Genomic DNA, 23,324 nt, shown 5'->3' with positions numbered 1-23,324 from the left:
TGGCACAAGCTACCGATATCTACGCCTCCGCGAAATTTAATTGCGCATCGGCCGTTCCCCACAACGCGATCCCGAGATCGTAGATCCTTCTACGCCGCCTAAGATCCCAGTTACGTTACAAAAGACAACAGCCTCCGCGATGACCAGGAACGTAATTACATCCGTGGTAAATGTAGTTACATCGGACCGCTTCGTGGTAATTACAACATCTTGTCCGTCGAATCTGTGTTGGTTCGGTTGGTTGGCTGGAAAGGTTGGTAACGTTAAAATCGGCACGATCCGTTAGAGGAGCGCGCGCGTAGGATACATTAACCTGCGACATGTCAAGGATACAAAGTCCGAGACTACGCCTCGCGATCGCAGGTATCCTGGCCCGCAGGACCATACGATGCGAAACAGATACGGATTCCGTTTTGAATGAGTTTTTGAGTGGGGCTACGATGATGAACAGACTGGAGGTGGAGGAGGTGAGAAAGGAGGGATCCGCGTGTCGATTGGGGGGAGGACAGCAGTGGAGAACAGCGATATATGAAGGCGAAACCCGCGCTCCGCAGACTCAATAGCCCAGAGACTCCACGTGTTGTACCGTCGAACATCGCGAACCAGTGCGCCACCACCGTGAAACAGACATTTTTCTCTTTTTTTTTTTTATTCTCGTCTTTCCTTCCGCTTCGCTTCATTAAGCCACGGAACCCTCGTCTTCGATCGTTTTGCCACGCTTTTTTACCGTGTTCGAGTTTCCCGTTACGCCGGATAAAACACCGCGATAGTCGTGGCCGGCGATCGAGGTGATAAGTTGTTACCATTGTCTTCTTATTTCGAAAGGATCCTTTGTCTTTAGACGAGGGGGAGAGAAAGGTTGGGAGAGGGGGAGAGAGAGAGAGGGAAGATTGTTTCTTGTGACCGGTGATCGGTGATCGATATTCTCGGGAAATGGTAGCTAGCTTCCGATGAGAGAACAATCCGCTGCTGACGTTCGTTTGTTGTGAAGAACGAGAACCGGGGTGGTAGATCGAAGGGAGGACGCTGTTGCTTCTTTGTTCGACCGTCTTGCCTGCCATATCGAGAGGAAAATGGGCAAGGGTTGGAAAGGTATGTCGTTTATTAACATCTTAGAAAAGCGATGGCGAATCGAGCATTAGTCACGCGTCGAAATTGATAAAATTGTGGGATACGATATCGCGCACGTGTCCGAACAACTTTAAAATTTACGTAATCTATGTAATATCGACAGGGTATCGATATAGAATTTCGAATGGACTAAACGAAAAGCTAGTTTGATGCGCGTCGACAAAATTTCGTAGCTTGCTAAAATTGGCACCCGTGCCATCAATCTATCGTCATTGTTTTAAGATATAATCTAATCGCTATGTGAATTACGACGTAACGCGCTGGTGTTGTATCTCTCTCCATTCGCCATTTGTTTCTAAAGGAATAATAGTAATAGTTAATTGAATAGATTACATGAATCACAAAGATCTATCGCCCAATCAGAAAGGATTAGATTGCAAAATTTACACTCCAACTTTATCTATTTCGGTATATGATTCGCGATAAATTTAAATTCTCATTAGTAAGACGAGCAATGTACAGGATGATCGTAGAAGAAAATATATTTTCTAACGATCGTCAATGATTCTTTGATAAATGTGCGCTTCTGGATAGTGTTTCCAACTATGCCGACAGTTCGCACGCATATGGGCGATATCTCCGTCTGTTGGTTCAATAATAAATTGATTTGGTTCGTTCGATAATAAATAATAAATTATACAGGAAACGTTTGTGTCGTTTCAGGATACACTGATAGTTACGAAGGAATTTTAATCGGTCCTTATTTTTTGTATATTTTGATATCTAGCGTCGATACGTAACAAAATTTTCTCGCCACTGTCATTTCTTACTTTTACTGCACGTACTTTCTTTTCGTTATTTTACTGGCGAAAAATATGCATTCGTGTGTTTTTATTTTAATTTAATAATGGTAATAATGGTAATGTTTATAATGTAAAATGGAACTTCGAAAGCGACAAATATCTTTGCAGTTTTTTAAATGCAAATTGCAGTACGTACAGTTACCTTAGAATATAATTAGGTTTCTTTATATGAAATCGCGGTATCATTATGTCGTGGTATCCATTATGTCAATTACGTAATGACAATTTAGCGTGTATTGTGATCGTAATATCTTTTAGCTCAACGTAATATTCGTCCAACGATAATCACAAAAACAGAATTTCAACGATGTCGTCCCACTGAAAACTTTTCGCGCATTCTGTTTACACCTTTCCCTTTGTTTTATAGAACGCAGCGGCTTTGCGCCATCTGTCTCATTGACTTCTGTTGCATAATTACTCTCCCCTCTCCGTTAACAAAAAAAAAAAAAGAAAAGAAAAGAAAAAAGAAAGAAAGAACAGAAAGGTAACGAAAAGAAAGAAAGGAAAGCAAACAAGTACAAAAACGTCGGCACAATGAGTTAAAATTATTCATACCTGTATTCGAATGATCGATACACCAGCAGACAAGAAGACGGGATTTCTTTTGTTAAAGATAACAATCATCGCGACGTATGCTTAAAAAGACGACACCGACAATGACGAATATTCACTTGTGTTCGCGCTCATTTCTTGAATACGCTACGAGATTTGACGTTTCAATAAAGACGGACAGTGAGAAACGTCTCCCATGTCTTTTCATGCGTTATTTAATTACCAACAAAATGTTACAACGAGAATGCAAAAATGTTGCTCGACGATGTAATCCGAATGGTCACACGTTATTTTCTTCTTCTTCTTGTTGGTTCTGTCCAGGCATGAAAGATTTCGTCGGCCTCGAAGAGGTGATGAAGTTCGAGTTTCTGTTGAAGCTGTTCGCCGAAACCTTGGGAACGTTTCTTCTGGTGCTGATCGGCTGTGCATCCTGTATCACGTGGTCCGCGAACAATCCTCCGACGGTGATACACATCGCGTTCACCTTTGGTCTGGCTGTCGCCAGCTTAGCTCACGTAAGTCACGTGTTCGATACATAATTATTAATACTCTGCTAGGAAAGATAACGAGCCTCGACCGATTCGACAAACAAAATTAACTGTTACCGCACCGAGAGCCGTGATATAACTTTCATTTCATGATTTCGCGTTAAATTACATGCAATGGTATAAAAAGTATCGAGTATTTTCGAAAGATTGAAAAGTAAGATTGGTAGAGGCATATTTTTAAATAATTAAGGAAAATAAATAGCCGGAGTAACTTAGTCCATTATGTTAAAACAGAATATTTAACGTTTTTCAGCGCTGATAGTGTTGCTAATTATCAAAGTCGTTGATAAGATTTGCTCGATATGAACACTAGTTTAGCAAGGTAATTTGGCTTCTCGAACGTAGAACAATTTGATAAGATCTATCAAATTTTTCAGTGAAAATGTTTATCTTATGAAACGGTAATAATTCGATTTACCTGACAAAATAAGTAATATTACCAAAGAGATTTAAAACTCTTTCGAACCTCCCCGCGTCTTATCGTGGTTTTAACACATCTCTCCTTTACTTTGTTCTGTCGTTTACTTATAAAATGTGAAACAGTAAAAACTTTGAAACTTTCGCATAAATTGATTAATACGAAGAAAGATAAATAATGATTTGCCGAAATTTCGGCAGCCCACGCGCTCTCCAGTTTTCCTCGTGGTGAGTATTACTCACGTGATAAATCGTTTGCCACCTCGCATTTATCTGATTTCATTGAATGGACAAAAGTAATCGTGTTCTCCACTCGTCCCATAAGAATCATGTACTTGGAGCACACGGTGGTGGGGAAGAGAAAGAAAGGGGGGACTCCATTCACCTTACTAAAACGTCACGCCAGGTGAGGTTTGACGAACGGACCGTTTCCACTGCTCTCACTATCGTTCGTTCATTCGTACGCGATGCTTCTTTTTTTTTTTTCAGTCGATTAGCAAATTGAGAATTAATTTGTTTGGTCGATAAGTCCGCACGTGCAAATTATTCATCGTTGAAATCGAAAGCGATCGGGCAAGGTCTTAAAGTTTTACGATCGATTTTATATTTCGTTTTCCGTTAAATCGATCGCACTGTTTTACAAATTATCAAGAATTAGTTGAACTCTTGAGATTTCATGACCGTACTTTTCGTTTGGCTTGAAAACAATTTTATGAGTTTGCCGATCGTTAGAAATTGTTATGGGCGAAAAGAAAAGATCATTTAAAAGTTTGAATATTATTCCGGATAAAACGGTAGAGATTCTTCGTGAAAGTAAATGATCCCTGAGATCGATTCAATTGAACGTGGAGATCAAAGACCGGCGAAAAATTATATTGCAGTATGTAATAAGCTTTCGTTAAAATCTCTTTATCGATTAACCCAGAAAGTAAGATAATATTTGAAGTAAAAGCTAAAATGGCTCAATAATTGGATATGTACAAGTATAATTAAGAGATTCGATCTGAAAAAAGATCGCGTTAAATATTTACTTTCTGTTCGTATTACATACGTATTTCTTATTTCTTTTTTTCTTTTTTTTTTTTTTTTAATAAAACTCGCTTATGAGAAGCCAAATAATAATCACCGTGCGGATTACTTTTTATTAAGAAATTTTAATCATGTATTTTCTCGTAAAAATAGGTGTTTATGAAGTACATAAATCGTTATTATGCAATATTATCGAATCACCTTTTATTTTTATCTCCATCTTGTAAATTATATTGCACCATAAATTTTTAGATTTGATCAATTCTTTTTATTTTTATTACACGCATCTGCATCGATCAATGATAACAACTACAATTCTTTTCACAACTTTTTGTAACTTCGTTCCTTGTACGATCTCTTCTCACAAGAATTATTTAAGAAGTTTCGCGTAAAAACGTTAAATGTTCGAAAACCAACGCGTTCAAATCTCTCGTATATTTGCCTGGCTTTCATCACGAAGGAAAGCTAATAATTTAATGTTTCCTGAAAATTCTCTAGACATCTTTCGACTGGCAATTTATTGTTTGTTCGGAAAAAGTGTAACGGTTATTGTTGATCGACTGGAGAAAAAAATAGGTCAGACGTTGGTTGCAAGTAGCAGACAGCAGAGTAGAGAAGTTGAAGCGTAAAGTACCGAAGCGAACAACCCGGCGAGCAACATTTTATCGTAACATGTGCCATTAAACGAAGTAAATCTTTTTTAAACGTGACTTATTTTCTCTTTCGGAACATTATTTTCCTCTCTGCTCAATGCCAACTTTCGCAACTCGTTTCAATCTCCATACCAGCAAAGACAATTCGACGATAAATTTCACGCATCTCTGACCCGTCCCTCGATATCCGAATATTTCTCATTTTTCAAATTGAATTCTGCAATGAGAATCTCTCGTGCTCAAAAAATTGAAACGTTATCGCTAATTTCTGTAATTTAGTTTCCTTCTGAGTGATAATTGTAACGATAAAAGCCAAGATAAATATGGTACACGAAAATCGACGATGCAAAACTAGACTATACTCGTCGCAATCTGTACTGAATTGAAACGAATTCGTTCAATCTGGCAGAGGTGAAAAGCAAATTTTTCATAAAACATAATGAAAGTTCAAAAATTGTAATATGTGGTACACGAATGGTACACGAACAGGTTGATTGCCGTGCAAATTTCATATATATATTTTCTTTTTCAGGATCTGTGATAGATCGAAATATGCCACATCGTAACGTTTAATTTTTGCGAAATGCGTTCTATTTGCCTACTTTCTTTTGACAATGTTATCTAAATCATTCAGATTGTTGGAAATTTAGTCCACGAAATTTGTTGCCAGTCCATGGAATTTATCTTATCTTAATCGTTCTAAAAAATTTAGTGACCTGGATCACCGATGGTCACCGTTGTAGTGAACGTGTTAAAAGTATCGATAATTCTAAGAAGCATCGACGAGGGATAAACCCAGCGTGTTAACGTAGTCGTTTAACTAGGCGTAGGTAGGTTGGGCACGTGGGAAGCAGCTGGGTCCACGAAATCAGCAATTTGTGAATTCGATTCCTTTCTGAAGCGTTTAGCAACCAGACTGCCTGTCTCTTTCTCCTTCTCCGGTTCGATCTTCACCGGAAGGCATGAACTACAAACGAACAGGCTCTCCTGGCCGCGAACACGCGCCTCCAACCACGCGCAGGTCGAACCTTAGTCCACATTCATTAACATTTCAAAAAAAGAAAAAAAGAAAGGAAAAGATCATTCAAGCAAGGAACAGATCAAGCGAGCATGCGTCTCAATGGCTGACATCGAGTTCTCTGCGAGATCTGTCATTACGAGGATTTAGAATAAAGCTAGTTCGCGTAACCGTCAGTCTATATTACATAATAATCGAGTCTATAATGGTTCGTTCAGAAAGAATGATAAATTTAGATCGATCGAATGTCGTTCGGCGTGTTCCTTTTAAGAATCTATCCAACAAAGGAACCGTACATCGTCTACTGTACAGTGTCTATTGGACGTATATTTTGTCATTTAAAAATACACTTTCAGTCGTAATTTAGAAATACGATACACCAAACGTATAATCTCAGACGGGTGACTTGTAACAAACTCAAAATTTCACACTGTCTAAAGAAATAGAGACTGCGGATTTTTCTGCAAATTCATATTTGTGAGAATGTAATTTAAAAGAGCAAAACCTCGCTAGAGAACTGTTTTACCTATGAAATTTTTTACCTGTGTAATTTTGTATTTTCAAATTTCCTACGGATGCATAAAAATTCGCAGTCTAGATACGTACGTTTAAAAACACTTCGAAAGATCTTCTTTCACTTTTTCAAATATTTCTTTCCGACTTGTTTTACTTGGGAACGTAATGCGGTGTAACTCGAGCTAAGCTAGCGAATCACTCGCCGATCGAATTATCAATTCAGTCTCTTCTTCTTTATCTTCTGGCTTTCCTGTGCTACGGTACGGAACGACGATCGAACTAGTGGATACTTTGAAGTATTTTGCGGTTAGACCATTCTTAGTTCAGGTAGTCGGGGTCTGTCAGTATTTACCCGTCTGCGTTTACTCTTGCGACGTTAACGAGTAAATGGAAGCGAACGGGTAAACGGCAACGTATAAACGACATTAATCGAACACTTTAAGGGTACTTTAATATATACAATCTCGTACATTCGTTTTTGCTTCGTTTTTCCATTATGCGAAAGAAAAAGTGATATACACTTCAAATACTCATTTTTACAAATTTATAAACGTAAAGAGTGTGGCAACTTTTTAATGAAGTTAAATTATATTAAATTACATCGTGGAACATTTTATACCTCGACCAATCAGTTTCCATTCTGCGATCATTTATCACAATTATATTCACGACTTTGCCGCGTATAAATATAATTCATATAAATTTGAAACATTAACACGCATTACCTATGTATGTCCTTTATTGCCTATTCTCTCGTTGTCGGCAATGTGCACTCGTATAAATATCTAATGACAAATATAATCCATAAGTCGTATGCATCGACTATCGCTATTGCCAAATAACACGTGATTATGATACGAAAAAATCTACGATGGCTACAAATTTATATTTGTACTTCTGCACTTATATAATTTTTTATTTATTAATTCTGCATTTATGTAATTTTTGTAGCCACGCGAGAGTATTATACTTAAAAATGATACGAAATTTCACATACCTGAATCTAATTAATTAATATGTACACGCGTTATGACAAACACAATGGTGTACGAATATTTCTTGTAGCCACTGTATATCGACACGAAGAAATCACTATTTGTTATTAGATTAACAGGCACAAGTACGCGTCCAATTTCCTTCTAACCCGATGTAAGTTTCTCCAGGTGGTATAAAAATGTCATACAACCGAGCTAACGGTTAGGCGGTACAAAAAGGCAAAAATATTTTTATACGCAGAGTCTGGCGCGTGTGCAACGCCTTTTACGCATACGCGTTACGTATGCACACGCGTGTATTCCGTTTTACACGTGACGTTGGTTGATCTCAGAAAGCCGCCGGCACGTTGGTAGAAGGGTAAATAAGGCCGCTGATTCGCCCAAGGGGATCTAACTCTCTGGATGGTGCAATTCTGCCCTGAAGGCTCCGACAACCTACTCGAGACCGCTGACTCGCCTCGAACCTCCGATCGGACTAATGTGGCTCTTGTTCTGTCTCTTTTAATACTTTATTTTCCGACAGCCTGCACGCTGCAGATACGCCTATTTATAATCCTCTGTGTCGTTCCTCTATGTATTTTACTTCGTCGCGTGTTATCTCGCAAGGAAAGGTCACAGTCGTTGGGTCATCGATTTTGATAACATTTTTCATAATCGATGAATCATATTTTGTCATTTTCGTCAATATTTATTATTTGGCAAGATATTAAAAGCGATCAGTCTATATTGTGGACACGATACAATTCCTATTAATTCTGAGTTCACGGGGTGGACGTTGCTCGCTTTAATAGCATTTTTATACACGACGATGGAGATCGTACATCAACCGTAGAAATTATTCCGCCACGTTGTATTCCCTATTGTCAAATTCAGAAAAGTCAACCAAAGTTTCACAAACCAGCGGCGAATTCTGAATCAGAGAAGATGCAACGAAGATACGTTTTTTTAAAGAAGGTATTCTTGGTACGCGATAAAATTAATATTCGATAGGTCAATTTTTTTTTAACGTTCACCAAGTATGTCCGCCGGATAATGTGATAATATTTTGTTGAAAATACTTGTGTCTGAATCATCCTGTATATTGTATTTATATAATGTAACGCAATGGCAGTAAATTTAAAGAGAAGGAAAAAGACTAACAAAATGCTGAAGGAAGATATTACAAAATAAAAGAACATGAATATATAAGCACATCCGCGGAAAACAAGTTACAAAAGGGAGAAAAAAAGAATTTATTGATCGTGAGAGATCTGAATTCGTGATAGAGTAATTCGAGAACCTATCAGTCTACCACGTTTTTTTTGTTATAAAAGAATGTTTATTTACCACATAAATTACAAGATTGTAGCAGCGTTTCGACTACGCATTCGGCTGTTCGCATGATGCTAAAAAAGAAATTCGCAAGCACGTAAGCCATTACAGTTCGCTCTACATTACATCGGTATTACACGAAAGAAAAGTACGCAAATAAACATATCAATATGATGAACTCATGGGTCAGACTTACCACCTTCGCTGTCACAGCTATTTTCATTCGTTCGTTATCGTTGCCCGACGCGTTATACATATTTAGTCGGTACATTCCTTCGGTTTCGTAATTGTTATTTACATAATTTCATTTTCGGTTGGGTGTACTTTTGCGTTCGATCTTCCTCTGCTCGGGCGGTGCTGATCTTTCTGTTTGTTTTTCGCTTTCTTCGATTTTTTGCCTGACTTTGGTTTGTCAATTAGTCCTTCGGCTTAGCGAATCGAAAGGGAACGCGGTATTTCGACGTTGGCAATTATCACGATTCTCACATTGTGGGACGTGGAATGGGTACAGTGAGTCACGCTGACTGAAAGAGACGAAGCGAGGATTTTCGATACGTAGGGCGTAGTGTAGCTATCGTTCTTTTCCTTCTTGCGCATTTACATACGTAAATTTAAATAAATTCCTTTTTTTTTTCTTTTTACGTGACGCGTTTGACAATAAGAAAGGTCCGAAAAAGAACAAGCGAAAAGGAAGAAAAAAATAAGGCACGAACGTCGAAGGTGTCGGCGATAATTTGAATGCAAATCATACGTTTACCGCCCTGCATTATGCGCCATTTGTCGCAAACGAACGAGGAGTTGTCAAAGAAGAAGACGTTAACATTGCATAATCACGTTGCGAAGCGTAGAATGAAAAATGTCGAGGATGATTCCACGGGATACGATCTCGACGCAGCTTCGCACATTTGCTTCGAGTTTTACGAGTCGTGCAATTAGTGAGACAACTCGAGGCGCATGGTAAAAATCCGAGACGAAACGGTTAAATTCGATTGGTTCTGCTTGATAATGAATCGTCATTGACGACAAATGTTGAGAAAAACGCCACTTATTAATCTTCCATCGCGACGATACGCGTGCGAGTACCCTGTTATGGACAAAGTAAGTGCCTACTTATGATTAATGCCCTATGCTGAAATCATTTTCACGTTTTCAGCGGATCTGCATGCTTTTACATAGCCGTTCGTGATTTTAACACGATCTGCATTTTCTCAAAAATTACGCGAATACCTCCAGAAAATACAATTTCGCTGGAAGATTTTTTAAATTCGTCGGTCTCGCGAGAAACGTCGCAACCGTAGTAAACCGATCTTGATCAAACTCCACAGACTCATAGTCTGACCAAAAATATTCGTCACGTATTTTTTCTTGCCTCGCATCTCGAACGTGAGAACAGCACTCAAATTTTAGGGTCGAAGACGTACGTTTTAAAATATCTCGAGAAATATTAGAGATAAAAGAATTACGTCAACGAAGGAATTTTGCGTTTTTTGAAAAATTGATATTACCGTATAGAAAGACTATAGAAAAATTCGTTTATATAAATAATATATCAAAAACTATAATTTTTTCACTGTTGTTAAAGCGTATTCAAACAAAATGTTATAGTTTCGTATGAACAAATAGAACTTCGTGAGTTGATTTGGAGTGCCATTTCAGATAGAAAATGCCTAATAAGTCTATGCCCATTCGCAGTCAGACCGCAAGGCAATATTGTACTTTACGCTGAATGTACATACAGCTGTAAAAAAAATGAAATGGCGTTATTCGCCATCCGGAGTATAAGAAATGTTTACACACTGTCACGTCAGATGAAACGAAAAGAGACACATAACGCGTAACACCTGCAACAACTAACCCAGGTAACGTCATCACGCGTGCATCAGATAAGCGATATTTCACTTGCGTAATTCGAGGCGTACACTCCTTAGCGAACAGCAGACCATCGTCACGAGCTATCGTTTGTTACGTTTTAGATACCTCGTATATCGTTCACCTACCTGCGCCATGCGATGTCCGACGTACGTTGCGAGAACACGTTGATAATCCCTTAAAGCCATTTCTTAATCTTAATTTCTTAATATCATAGAACTGTCATGCGATGCGTGACCGCAAATTAATAAGCACGCTTCTATCCAAGACGGTAGAATTGACTAAGGTTTAAGCAACTCCTCGAGTGAAACATAGAAATTTGACGAACATTCATGGAGGACGATAATTTTACGTAGAATTCGTTGCGCCTCCTCGAATTGTGCAACTTTGTTGCGTGGACATTTTGAAAGAAATACAGCACAATGGTCGAAATTAATTACTACCAATTTTCAGTTCTTTTCGTTTGCGTAAAAAACAACGTTTCCTTTACGACAGAATAATTAGCTAACTGCAACAGTTTATGATTTGTGACACGTTTATCGTTATGCGTCTGGTAAAGCAAACGTCTTACGCACGTCCAGATCCGTTACGTAGAAACTTACATAAACTAGTTTCTAGATCTGGACTCCTGAATTTTTCTGATGATTCGATTAAGAATGCAAAAAAAAAAAAAAGAAAACATAGAATGCTTCGTACGAAAGGATAATCGTGATACGTACGTGATTCCTCGTTTCGTTTGAAATTCGCGATAAAATCGATCCTGTCGTAACAGCTGTACGTATATCCTTCGGCAAATATTAGAGTCATCTCGCTGGAGGTCTTTTCGGAGGCCTATGAGAGAGACCGCTCCCTCGTCTCGAGCTGTTGTGCAACGTGATCCAAGAGTGAAAGATCATTGTCCCGCATGATCGTACATAAACCTTGCAGCTCGTGTGCAAGTCGTGCACCCTAATTATGCGGGCAAGACCACCGTCATACTTTGCGAATTTTACAAAGTACGAGTTAGTTTCTCGTGCGAATAGCTGGAATCTCTTGCACAATAGTTCGGTAATTAATAACATCGACGGATTCGCGGACGACAAATCGACAAGTTGTAGATTGCCGTTTCAAAAACAATTCTTCCAATTTTACAATTGTTTCGTCGAACGTGACGATCGGCTGACTCGTCGCGAAATCTTCGCGTCGTACGTTACTCTGCTTGTAATTTGATTAATAATATCAGTCCAATCGTACGAAATAATTGTTATAATTAACGTTTACTATGACTGAATAACACGGTAATTAAACGATTTGTTCGAAGCTGTATGTACGTTGATCGTATTCAACAAGCTGAACGCGATAAAAGTTTCGCGCTCTGACAAGAAGTTCTGACGCAAATGAAACTTCTTACGAATAGCAAAAAAGAAGTACAAGATCAAAGGTTACAGCGTTCAGATTCGAAAGAAATCTGTCGAAACGTGCTTCGTTAATGATCTGATTAATATTCAAGACACGTACAAATTACGTGTTTACGCGTCTGAAACATATGATCGATCGAATACAGCTGGCAGTTACAGTTAAATGCGACACTCATGACATTACGATGGATTTCTATGTATCGTAATTTGTTTAAGAGAACGAGAACGGAGGCAAATCCGTGAACGCTCAAGCAACGTATCCTCGGGCTGTGGGTCGTAGGTCACTACGTGGGTCACGAATCTCAATGAAGTAGAACATTTTATCTCATCTAAACAGTTGAACGGATTATATATACCGGTTAGAGACAATTTCCTCGTATTTTACTTGACGAACATCTTTCAATTTTCAGTTCATCGAAACACGAGTGAAACAAGAATGCCGAATACATGCCGAGACCGTTTATCCGAAAAACGAGATTTATTATTAAAGAATAACTTGATAAAGCTGAAGTTTCCTTGTATCTTCGTAACAATCCATCTGCGAACGAAAGAAGCCGACGCGGTGCGTCAACCTCGTTTCAGCATCTCACGAGCCTTCGAAGTTCACAATTTTTCGCGTGTGCTCGTTTCTCGAACGTTGTTTCGCCACCGGTAAATCCCATCGTAAGTCTACGATATCTAGACGTTCTGCAGAATTAATAATTCAAGATTAATGCGAGATAAGCGGGTCGCGCGGCCCGTGCACACCAAGAATCAGAAGACGTCGAGAAGGTATAAGAAGAGAAAAAAAAAGGAGGAAAAGAGGACGTACATGCATGAAAAGTTTTATCGAGGCGGGAGCTCCCGAATAAAAGCCGGAGTTCGTTTATTGCTCTTCTTGGAACAACCGAGTGCAGCGTTGGACGAAGGACGCGCCGGTGCTCGATGAAAAGTTGAAGCAACACTTTCCCCTTTGTAGGTTCGCGCGTCTACGAACGTCACTTCGCGCTTGTTGGCGAGCCGTGATGAGCCGCGTATTAATTAAAATCGCACGAGATAGGACTCTTTTCATTCGGCACAAGGCCTCTGTCCCTCGGGGACGTGAAATTAATTTTCACAAGAGCGTATTGAAACGCGACCTTTTAAAGCGACAAACCCTTCGTTCTCGGTAATTACATAGCGTTCCCGCGAGCTCGACCATTCGCGTTTCGATTAAATGAGAGCCACGCGTCGCCTGCGCTCCATCCTGTAATTAATAAAATCAATTAGTCGATATCTCACCGTTTGATCTTTGCTCGAAGCACCGCGCATTCGGACAATTTATGCCGAATGAACAACGTGGCTGCTATCCTCGCGACAACGTCGATAAAAGGCACAGCGAATAACCGGATCGAAACGAACAAGAAGAAGAAGAAGATGAAGAAGAAGAAAAAGATAAAGAAAAAGAAGAAGAAGAAGATGAAGAAGAAGAGGAACAAGAGTAAGAAAAGGAGAAGAGCGTAAGGTCGGAGAAGATGAGTTACGTAATCGCAGCAACTCGTCGGCGCATGTGTACCGATCGCCCGGGGCGAACGGAGACCTTGTCGACGTGCATGAGAACTGGGCCGTGCCGCTCAGCGCCGCGCCAGTGTCCACCGCCATCCCGATTTTACTGGACTCAAATCGAACCACCCACCCCTTTCTTTAAGAAAGTTTCTATTGTGCCCTGTTTAAATCTCTTTACGCTCTGCACTAACTATCTATCATTTTTTTAATAACATACTTGCGATTATTCGGGTTTCAATCGTGTCGTTAACGCATTACGTTTTGTTCCTGAGGAAGCGAACTGGCTGTGTTCGCAAAACGTCGGGACGAGTGGCAATGCGAGTATTAACGACACGATTGAAAGCCGAAGAATCACAAATATATCGTGTAATCACGGTGCAAGTTTAAAATATAAAACGCAAGGACCATTTTATGGTTTTACCGTTCCGATCTACTATCTTTTCTTCCAGTTGTACTCCTTCTCTCGTTTCCTCTCTAATTATGTAAAAAGAACCGAAAAAAAGACAATTTTATTACCTTTTATTGCCTTGTTCCGTCGCATCTTTCGCCTTATAGACTTGTAGATTAAGGATCATTAAAAAAAGCTGAATTTTTATAAACCGAGCATTCGAGAATATTTGTCAAGTTTATTTTCATGTTCTACCGAAGCACGCGATCAATCTTTGGAGAGGAGGATCGGGCGAGAATCTTTTCCTTCTTTGTAAATTGACTCTCCAACTAGCGTCTTTCATCTGTCTCGGTCTTTCCTCCTGTAACTTATTTTCTGGCTACTCGATTTCGTTCGGAATCTCAGCTTCTTCCAACTGGTTTCTGTCACGATACCACCACAAACATTTCCGGCAGGCTGACTGTCGTCGCAGAGTCTACGACGTATTTGCTCTTACTCTCCCGGTTAATCTACGACGCACCATACTTTGATATTTGCTGACGAGAAATAAGAAAGCCATTTATATACAGGAAAATCCTTACTAATTTGGTTAACATAAATACGCAACGTTCATAGTTTCTCAATAAATATTTTTGTATCGATACCAAAGACATATCGATACCGATTATTCTAATTATATTTCTAATTATTATTCTAATTATACCGATCTTCTAATTATATTTCTTGAATTCTTAATATACTTACATAAATCGTTTTATCGATAACAAATGAGCTTCATTTCGTCTCATCGGCGCGTTTATGAATCAATTTCTCCGACTATTCGCGCCAAAGAGGATTGTATACTTTGGGCTGCAAAAAAGGACGTACAAATCAATCGCATTACGTCAATCTTTCTTAAACTCGTTCGTCATTTATACTACTTACAAAGGAACACGCATACGCGCGCATTTATTGCCTCGAGTTTGCAACGTGAATTAAGGGCGACTGTTGCCATGCAAGATATACAGAGTCACACACGCGGTTTCAAGGGCTCGAAGCGACACGGTTGCGCCTCGAAAATGGCACGCTTTTTGAAACAGAATTCAGATTTACAATCGTAATTCGCATCGCACGATCATTCTTCGAATTTCCGACGATTCCTCGATGACCTCAGCTTCCAAACCAACATTTTGTAAAAGTGGTCATGGATCCGACGATAGCACTTTGATTTCACCGCGAGTATGCATACAGTCAGTCGCGAAAGTCTACATATATCCCCCAAGTATAGAATTACAATAAAAAGTTTATTATATAATTGTCTCGATACGTTAAAACAGATATTACTCGAATGTAACAGGATTTGTTCAGTTTCATCTTTACTAAAAAAAAAAAAAAAAAAAAAAACATAAGAGGATTAAAAAGATATAAAATACAATGTTACGAAATAGACGTACGTAGACTTAATATCATATCAATATCTTGCAGCCTCCACCTCCCTGCGTAATCATCAATAATGGCCCGGTATCTCCGTGGCATCGATGAAATCAAAGGTTTTGTAATTTCTCATGTAATTTTATCTCAAGATTTTTCTGAGTTAAATGTTTTAATTTTTGTAATTCATTGCGGAAATACATTAATGCTGATCGCGTTCATATATAAATATAAATATAAACGCGTTTTCAGTTTCTTTGGTAAATCGGATACACGAAATTCGATAGGCGTACGTAGACTTTCGTGGCTGACTGTATGTGTCGACTGTATGTACGCTGGTCGGCCATGCTCCAGAAATTGTGAAATTTGAATTAGAATTAAGGAATTTCTTACGAAGATAAACGCGGTTACTTTGACGGACAGATTTCAGAACACGGACGTATTATCTTTTCACGTAACATGTGCACGCGTGTTACCTGTTTCTAGAACTACTCGAGTGAATCATGCAGGTGTACACGGTTGTTTAGAAATCTGATAACAAGCTAGAACACTTTGCCCCTTTGCGAAATATCACTAGATTTTTTGTAAATATTTGCCGAATCTGTCGTAGATCCATAGGAAGTTACCTGAAATTCTAACTCTAAAATATATTGTTATAGTTTGCAAACGCTTATTCGAACGCATGTTCTTTTTGTTGCAGGTATTAGGTCCGATTTCAGGATGTCACGTGAATCCGGCGGTATCGATGGGACTTTTAGTAAGCGGGAATTGCAGCTTTCTAAAGACAATTTGTTACATAGTTTGTCAGTGTTGCGGAGCAATCGCGGGTTCAGGAATTTTAAAGGTAAAATCAACAAAAATTCAGAGAAGAACCACTTCGAATTTTTTATTCAACCGATAACCAATAATTATTACTAATTAGCACTTTTACCGTTGATTGAATTCTCATTACCAATAATATTATATATTCTTTGATCTTTATTTTTTAAACCTGTTTTTAAGTTGCACGTGTGTATGTAAATGTAGATACAGTCTGAGAATTGATTTTTTGTCCTGTAATTATCCAACAAAGCTTTTTAGTCGCCTGATTTTAATTAAAACGTCGTTTTAATTTAAAGGTCAAGGTTTTATCATTTGTTTGCCGATATTCGTCACATCAAAAAATAGCGACTCGAGGAAATTACAAGTATGCATTATGCCTGATCCATTCGTGACAGTTAATTCATATAGACATGCATAGCGGTCAATTTCGATGATTAGCCTTTGTCGGTATATATTTTACAATTCATAGATCTATATCTCACAATCGAACACGATATTTGATTACTTTTCAAAACGTAATATATTAAAATATTAAGTATGAGAAAAGAAACAAATTCATTGACAGATCTTTCAAAATAAATGTACAACAATTTTATCGTTATTATACTTTCCCGTGTGTTTTTCGCATACTTTTGTTCTTTAAATAATGACCAACAGTAAATAAGTTTCTTTTTTTAAACTAGGATAAAGCATAATTGTTACGACGTGATTATATCTGCAATACTGTCGCATGAAATTACATAATGCAATGTGATAGCCATTAAGCCCACAATTACAGTTGCTGGACTATATGTAGTTGTCGAAAACCAGAACCCATTGAAAGAACCGCGGCTATAATTATCCAATAAAAACTGTACAATTGAGGAACGAACATAGTTACCTTTTTCGGCTTTGACATAATGTCCCATGCTGCAGTACTAATTGACGTGGTTGAAACAGCATCGAATCATTCTTTTAACTGATCGTCGATCGTCATTTTAGTATATCCCATAACGAAACAAAATCCGCGAAAGATCGCGATAAGTTGACGAGCTGTTCGCGAAAAATACACTGCAATTTCTAAAAGCAAACTCGTAATATCTACATTTATGTAAATTTAATATCATAAATCTATATTCGTATTCGAAGTATATTTATAAAATTATTCAAGACGATTGAAATGGTTCGAAGTATTATTGCCGAAGATACCTTAAAAACGATCCATAGATTATAGATTATAAATAGATAGGTTCATAGATAAATAGGACCTCCACTTGCAATAAGTAAAGAATAAACTAAAAAAACAACTTAATTTAATATTTTTTACGTTTAACATTCCTCCATACTGCTCGCATTACTAGTCTAGCGAATATATATGCAATTTCATATTTCTGTGGGGATAATTTAAAAAATAGAAACCAAGTATGAGTATTTTACTCATAAATGCATCAAAATCAAAATCCACAGTCTACAGTCTACGCATTACGCGTGATTAGCCTAAACGCTCGCTGCTGTTGCCCATTCTCTTACAACATTTATCCGTATGCCATATACAGTACATGTTATGATATATTCGTAGTATTATAGTATACAGTATATATCGTCCTTCAAAATGAATGTAATTATTTGCAGCTATTGATCCCTGTTGAAGCGGCAGATAAGGGCTTAGGAGCCACAAATTTGGGCTTACTGGTCAACCAAATGCAAGGCATCTTCATGGAAGCGATTGTTACATTCCTGCTACTTCTAGTTATCCATGCAGTAACAGATCCCAAGAGAACCGACACGAAAGGATGGGCGCCTTTGGCGATCGGATTGACCATCACCGTGGCTCACATGGCTGCTGTACCTGTAACAGGAAGTAGCATGAACCCGGCTAGGTCGTTAGGTCCTGCGATCGTCCTTGGTGAATGGGAAGATCTGTGGATCTATTGGGTCGGACCGATCCTCGGAGCCTGTGTCGCCGGTGCCTTGTACAAATTGGCGTTCAGACATAAAACGATGGACGATGAAGCTTCTTACGACTTCTAACAACAGAATCGAACGTAAATATCGCTTACGATGTGGACCCGTTTCCTGTAAACAAAAGAAACATGTCAAAAATCATGTTGATATCTGCTGAATGGAAATTTACTGCATTTGACGTATTAAAAAAAGTTTAAATGGTGCTTCTCGCGAAAAAAAAAAAGGAAAAAAATGAGAGAAGATATCGTTCGGTTTAATTTATATCCGAAATTGACGATAAGGTATTTTTGCAAAAGAAAACACGACTGATCGAATATTTTAAACTGAGAAAGAAATGGACGTTCTGTTTGTAGTCTGAGTAATCTTTTAACGAGTGTTTAGTACAATTAGATGTTTAGTACACTAAATCCTTGCATTGTTTTAGATACTACTTATAATTGACGAGACAGGGTATATTTATACGTTTCAGTTTTTTGCATTTCGATCGTTGAAGGAAGGATCAAGAAACAAGTCAATTAAAATTCAACGAAATTAAACGATATAAACGCAAATCATTTTGCAATACATCTAACCGCGTTTGCTGTTAATTTTTTCTTATGTACTTTGCATGCAATGATCTATGAGAGATACACGAAGGAGAAACTTAAACAACATCTTGTTTAGAATAGACTTTGTTATTGTTAATAGTATAATTAATGAAGTATATCTGTTTAATATTTATCATATTTTTAATGACGATAAGAGAAAAGAATTAATACGCTCTAAATGTTCTAGCTACATAATCTGTATTTATCCGATTAATTTATGAAATGTATTTAACTTTAATCGATAATTTTAATAGTAATTTATCAAATTTATTATAGATACATATATGTATCATATTATGAACGCTATACAATTTCGTTCGATAGATTTTCATCTTATCACAACAAAGATATCCACGTACATGTCGTATCGATATATTTTGTATCTCGTTTAGGTTTTGTACATATTGTACTTGCATTTACTTGTAAGATATCACATATAAATACATGGTTCATATTGCACACTATGCTTGTATAATGTATTTATTTAAACAATTCTTTCATCGGCAGCTTGAACAATTTGTATCTAATAAAATTCCAAACATGCTGTATGCAAGTAGTACAACTCTTAATTAATGGCTCCGCTTCAAACACTAATCTCAACGAGTTCGTATCAAAGGACTCGGTTTGTAAAACAATTTCATTACACGCTAATTACACATGCTCCCGTCGAACTTCCTCGTTGTATCGCACACATCTACGGCTCGAAGCAGCAGAAATAGCACGTACCGAAATAGACGAACGTGGTTTTTGGATGCTTGGGTGATGCCAGTAAGTCCCAGCATCCTCGACCGGCAACGTGTCATTCGATCGCAAATTACCAACTGGAGAAGTAATCGAGATCATTTACTCGGATCAAACGGATCATCGAACGAAACGGAAGATTTCTTTAAATCTATAATTGGTAATTAGTCTGTCCTCACAAAAACGGTACGGTAAACCATGAAAAGAAGTTGCGACAAGTGTTACAGTGAACGCGCATAAATCGAACGCTATCTATATACGTACGTGAAACATATTAAAGTATTTTGTGCAACAGAAAATTAATTGGAAGCGTAGAAAAAGATGTTAGGGGAGGACGATAGCGGAGTCAGTGATTACTTCCGGTCAAATTTCCTGGCGCTCCAAAATGCGGTTAGCCCGCAGGATATGAAAAAATTCATAGCTCTGAATGAAAATTCGGAAAGGATCCGTTTCCTACTGCGTTATCCAGTGATTTATAATCTGCCTGTGCGAGTTACTGAAGAGGGAGATTTGCTGAAGAACAGCGAGAAAGCTCTGAAACTTAAGGATATTGGTAACAAGTATTTTGGACGTGGTGAATTTATTAAAGCGCTAGGATCTTACTCGAACGCGGTTCTGCTAGCACCTAGGAAAGGTAATCGATGATCGCTGCTATTCATTTAATGCTGTTGAAACGTTAACATTCTACGCGTTATTTGTTTCGGTAAGATTGATCGTTTCACAATCTCTACGTAAGCTATTCTGTCAACGCGCCCAGTTCATCGCACACTGATTTTATAACAATGTTAGAATTATGTCGATGCGTTTTAAATTTAACGTAACTTGATCTTCGCCTCGACTTTGATAATCACGCGATACCAGGCAGCGAAAGTCTCGAATCTTTGGTATAATCGTAAATTCGACGTGAACTTTTACTTTGCTTTAAAAACTACGATCGAATCAATTGCGAATTGTTCCTCAGACTTAGGCGTTATATTGGCGAATCGTTCAGCAACGCTTTACCACCTAGAAGAATACAGTTACGGTCTAACAGACGCGGAAGAAGCTTTACGCGTCGGATATCCGCATGAGTTACATTATAAAATTCAAGAAAGACGCGCTAGATGTTTGCTCGGATTAAAAAGACACGACGAGGCTGTGCTAGCATTCAGGAACGCTTTGCAAGCATTAGACACTGCGAAACTATCATTGGACAAGAAACAGAAGCTCGAGGCAGACATTAGACTTATGCTTGCTGTGATAGACAAAGGTAATCGGCTGGCACAGAAGACGTCGAAAATTCCTCAGAAAGAAGAGATTAGGGAGCCTAAAAAGAAGACTCTAAAGATCGAGGACTGCAATCCTCTGTATCCTTCCTGCAGCAAAGCGGTTGAAATTAAGGATGAAGGTGGTAACATAGGTAGACACGCCGTTGCTACTAAAGACATCGAACCTGGGGAAACGCTAGTGATAGAGAAGCCACATTGTGCAGTCTTGTTGGCCGAATACAGGTACGGTTAATTGAATAAAAACCTCGAAAAGAGTCCAAGCACGTTTAGCACGTTTCGAGAAACACTGGAAAAACTAGCGCGTTTTAAATTTCATAAGTTTCAAACACCTAACGTGCTGCTTGTATTCAACGTTGATTTGCCTTCTGACTATATATCTGCAAGCTGTGTGTATTAAAACGGTCGATAGGAATTGTAGAACAATGCTTAACTGTTAATTCAACTTTGACCAAAATGTGCCACAGACCCTTATTCGAGATTTCCATTCAATCGTCAAATGACTTGTTCAGAAACAGTGCGGGAAATTATACTTGATTAATATTAAGACTTATATAATTTCATTGCAGACTCAGCAATTGTCATCATTGTTTCGCGAAAATATTCGTACCGATACCAACTAGCTGTGACACGTGCAACTTCGTGGCTTACTGTAGTATTCCCTGCAGAAACAAGGATGCCGAGATTCATAAAAACGAATGCATGATACTACCCAGTTTATGGTTCTCGGAAACTTCTGTAAACTGTTTCTTAGCTTTAAAGGCAATCGTTCAGAAACCCTTCGAAGAATTATTGACGCTCAAGGATAAGCTTAAAGCTACGAAGGGGAGATTCGAGACTTCGACACGGCGACCTCGTCGACACGATGACTTCGAAGCTATCTATGGATTAAGTAATCAATTAATCAATTATTATTCCATCAATTTTGATGGAATAAATCTAATATCATGATGTTTTTAATATATTAAATACGTTTACTAATAGATATTCATTGAGAAAAATATATGCACAGTATTCAATTATGTTTCTCTTCGTACAGTAACTCACGAGGAAGAAAGAACGTCGGAAGATCTTTTTCATAGAACTTATATAGCTACTTGGCTATTGAGACTTTTAAAACGAAGCCCTTACTTTCCCGAATGGATTAAAACCCCAGATTCAGCGGAAGCGATACCCTCCGATGGTGAATTATACATAGGCAGTTTGATTTTACATAATTTAATGTTAATACAATTTAACGCTCATGAAGTAAGTCGTGTTATTTCTCCTTTTCCTTTTTTTTCAACAAAACTAGTATCAAGTATAGAATCGGAGGTTTTATATATTTGTGCGTTGTTTGCATTTATACGTTTACATTTCATTCTCAGATATCGGAATTAGCTGTACCAAAGGGTAGCAATATTTTAGCAAAAGCTAAAAGCAAATTTATCGGTGGGGGTGTTTACTCGACAGTTTCACTATTTAATCATTCGTGTAATCCTGGTATCATCAGGTAAATAGAAACCTATGATTGCGAACTGTAATATAAATAAAATTCGTAATGACAATCGTCCATAATTTAATTACTAGGATAGTAATTATGAAATAGTAAATCGTAAATAATCATCACTGGCTACATAGGTATTTTATCGGTACCACTATGGTTGTACGAGCAATTCGCACTATTCCAGCAGGAGAGGAAATCTCCGAAAACTACGGCCCAATTTTTACAACTACTCCCGAAGCTGAACGGAAACGGAAACTAAGAGTACAATACTGGTTCGATTGCAACTGTGAAGCATGTACAGCACATTGGCCTACTTTGGAAAAAATCGATCCAACGATTCTAAGGTATTCTTTATTTTGATACGATTATTTCAAATCTTTAATCTTTTGTGGCTCGAAATTAAAGGCATGAAATATTTCAATCCTTTTTCAGATTCAAGTGCGAGACTGGTAAAGAATGCGGAAACGTTCTACCTATAAAAGCAGACACAAACGAGTTCATGATCAGATGTTCCAAATGTGGCAAAAATACTAATATTTTCAAAGGTTTAAAAGCCTTGCAAGACACAGATGCCATTTTTCGAACTGCTTCCAGAAACCTCGAGGAAGGGAAGCACCAAGAAGCGTTAAAATCTTATTTAGAAATTTTAAAACTTCTAGATGAAACCCTTGCTTTACCCATAAGAGACTATCATCTTTGTCAACAAGGTGTTCGACTATGCATGCTTCCTTTAGGAAACGTTTCTTATATTTAAGAATTCACAGCGTCAATGTAACCAAGTATAATAATTTCAATATATATGTGATAATTTCTTTTTTAACTGAATATTTAATGGGATAAGAAATATGAAATATACGACTCCGATGTGCTATTACTTCGATACTTTATTATTTTCTTTTAATGAACATCAAACTGCTA

At 38.0% G+C, this 23,324-nt stretch overlaps 2 protein-coding genes and 1 long non-coding RNA gene across 4 annotated transcripts in view; 2 read left to right on the top strand and 1 right to left on the bottom strand.

Annotated features, from left to right (window-relative positions):
- LOC117235471 (aquaporin AQPAn.G-like) overlaps positions 1-19,378 on the top strand; it is a 33,985-nt gene extending 14,607 nt beyond the window's left edge. Inside the window, exons 1-4 of one of the 2 annotated variants that reach the window (XM_033497518.1) lie at positions 540-1,092; positions 2,808-3,001; positions 16,262-16,405; positions 17,995-19,378. In XM_033497518.1, coding sequence (XP_033353409.1) covers positions 1,074-1,092; positions 2,808-3,001; positions 16,262-16,405; positions 17,995-18,393 — 756 coding nt within the window. In that variant the 5' untranslated portion in view covers positions 540-1,073 and the 3' untranslated portion in view covers positions 18,394-19,378. Of the gene's footprint in view, positions 1-539; positions 1,093-2,807; positions 3,002-16,261; positions 16,406-17,994 lie in introns of those variants that run through there. The other variant, XM_033497517.1, reaches the window with a different exon arrangement.
- LOC117235476 lies at positions 7,097-12,208 on the bottom strand. Its single transcript, XR_004493677.1, has 2 exons — positions 7,665-12,208; positions 7,097-7,452 (listed from the first exon to the last, which is right to left on the bottom strand). It is a non-coding gene; the product is annotated as an uncharacterized LOC117235476 (long non-coding RNA).
- A 134-nt stretch (positions 19,379-19,512) lies between the features above and the next one.
- LOC117235465 (SET and MYND domain-containing protein 4-like) lies at positions 19,513-23,288 on the top strand. The gene is made up of 7 exons (XM_033497507.1): positions 19,513-20,289; positions 20,617-21,145; positions 21,490-21,812; positions 21,960-22,168; positions 22,288-22,412; positions 22,541-22,750; positions 22,839-23,288. The coding sequence occupies exons 1-7, from the start codon at positions 19,977-19,979 to the stop codon at positions 23,158-23,160; spliced, it is 2,031 nt and encodes a 676-aa protein (XP_033353398.1). The 5' UTR covers positions 19,513-19,976; the 3' UTR covers positions 23,161-23,288.
- The last annotated feature ends 36 nt before the right edge of the window (positions 23,289-23,324 follow it).

The sequence above is a fragment of the Bombus vosnesenskii genome, unplaced genomic scaffold, assembly GCF_011952255.1.
Source record: "Bombus vosnesenskii isolate JDL3184/JDL3185 unplaced genomic scaffold, Bvos_JDL3184-5_v1.1 scf7180000013316, whole genome shotgun sequence".
Lineage (NCBI taxonomy): Eukaryota > Metazoa > Arthropoda > Insecta > Hymenoptera > Apidae > Bombus > Bombus vosnesenskii.
This window is presented reverse-complemented; position numbering and strand designations above follow the sequence as displayed.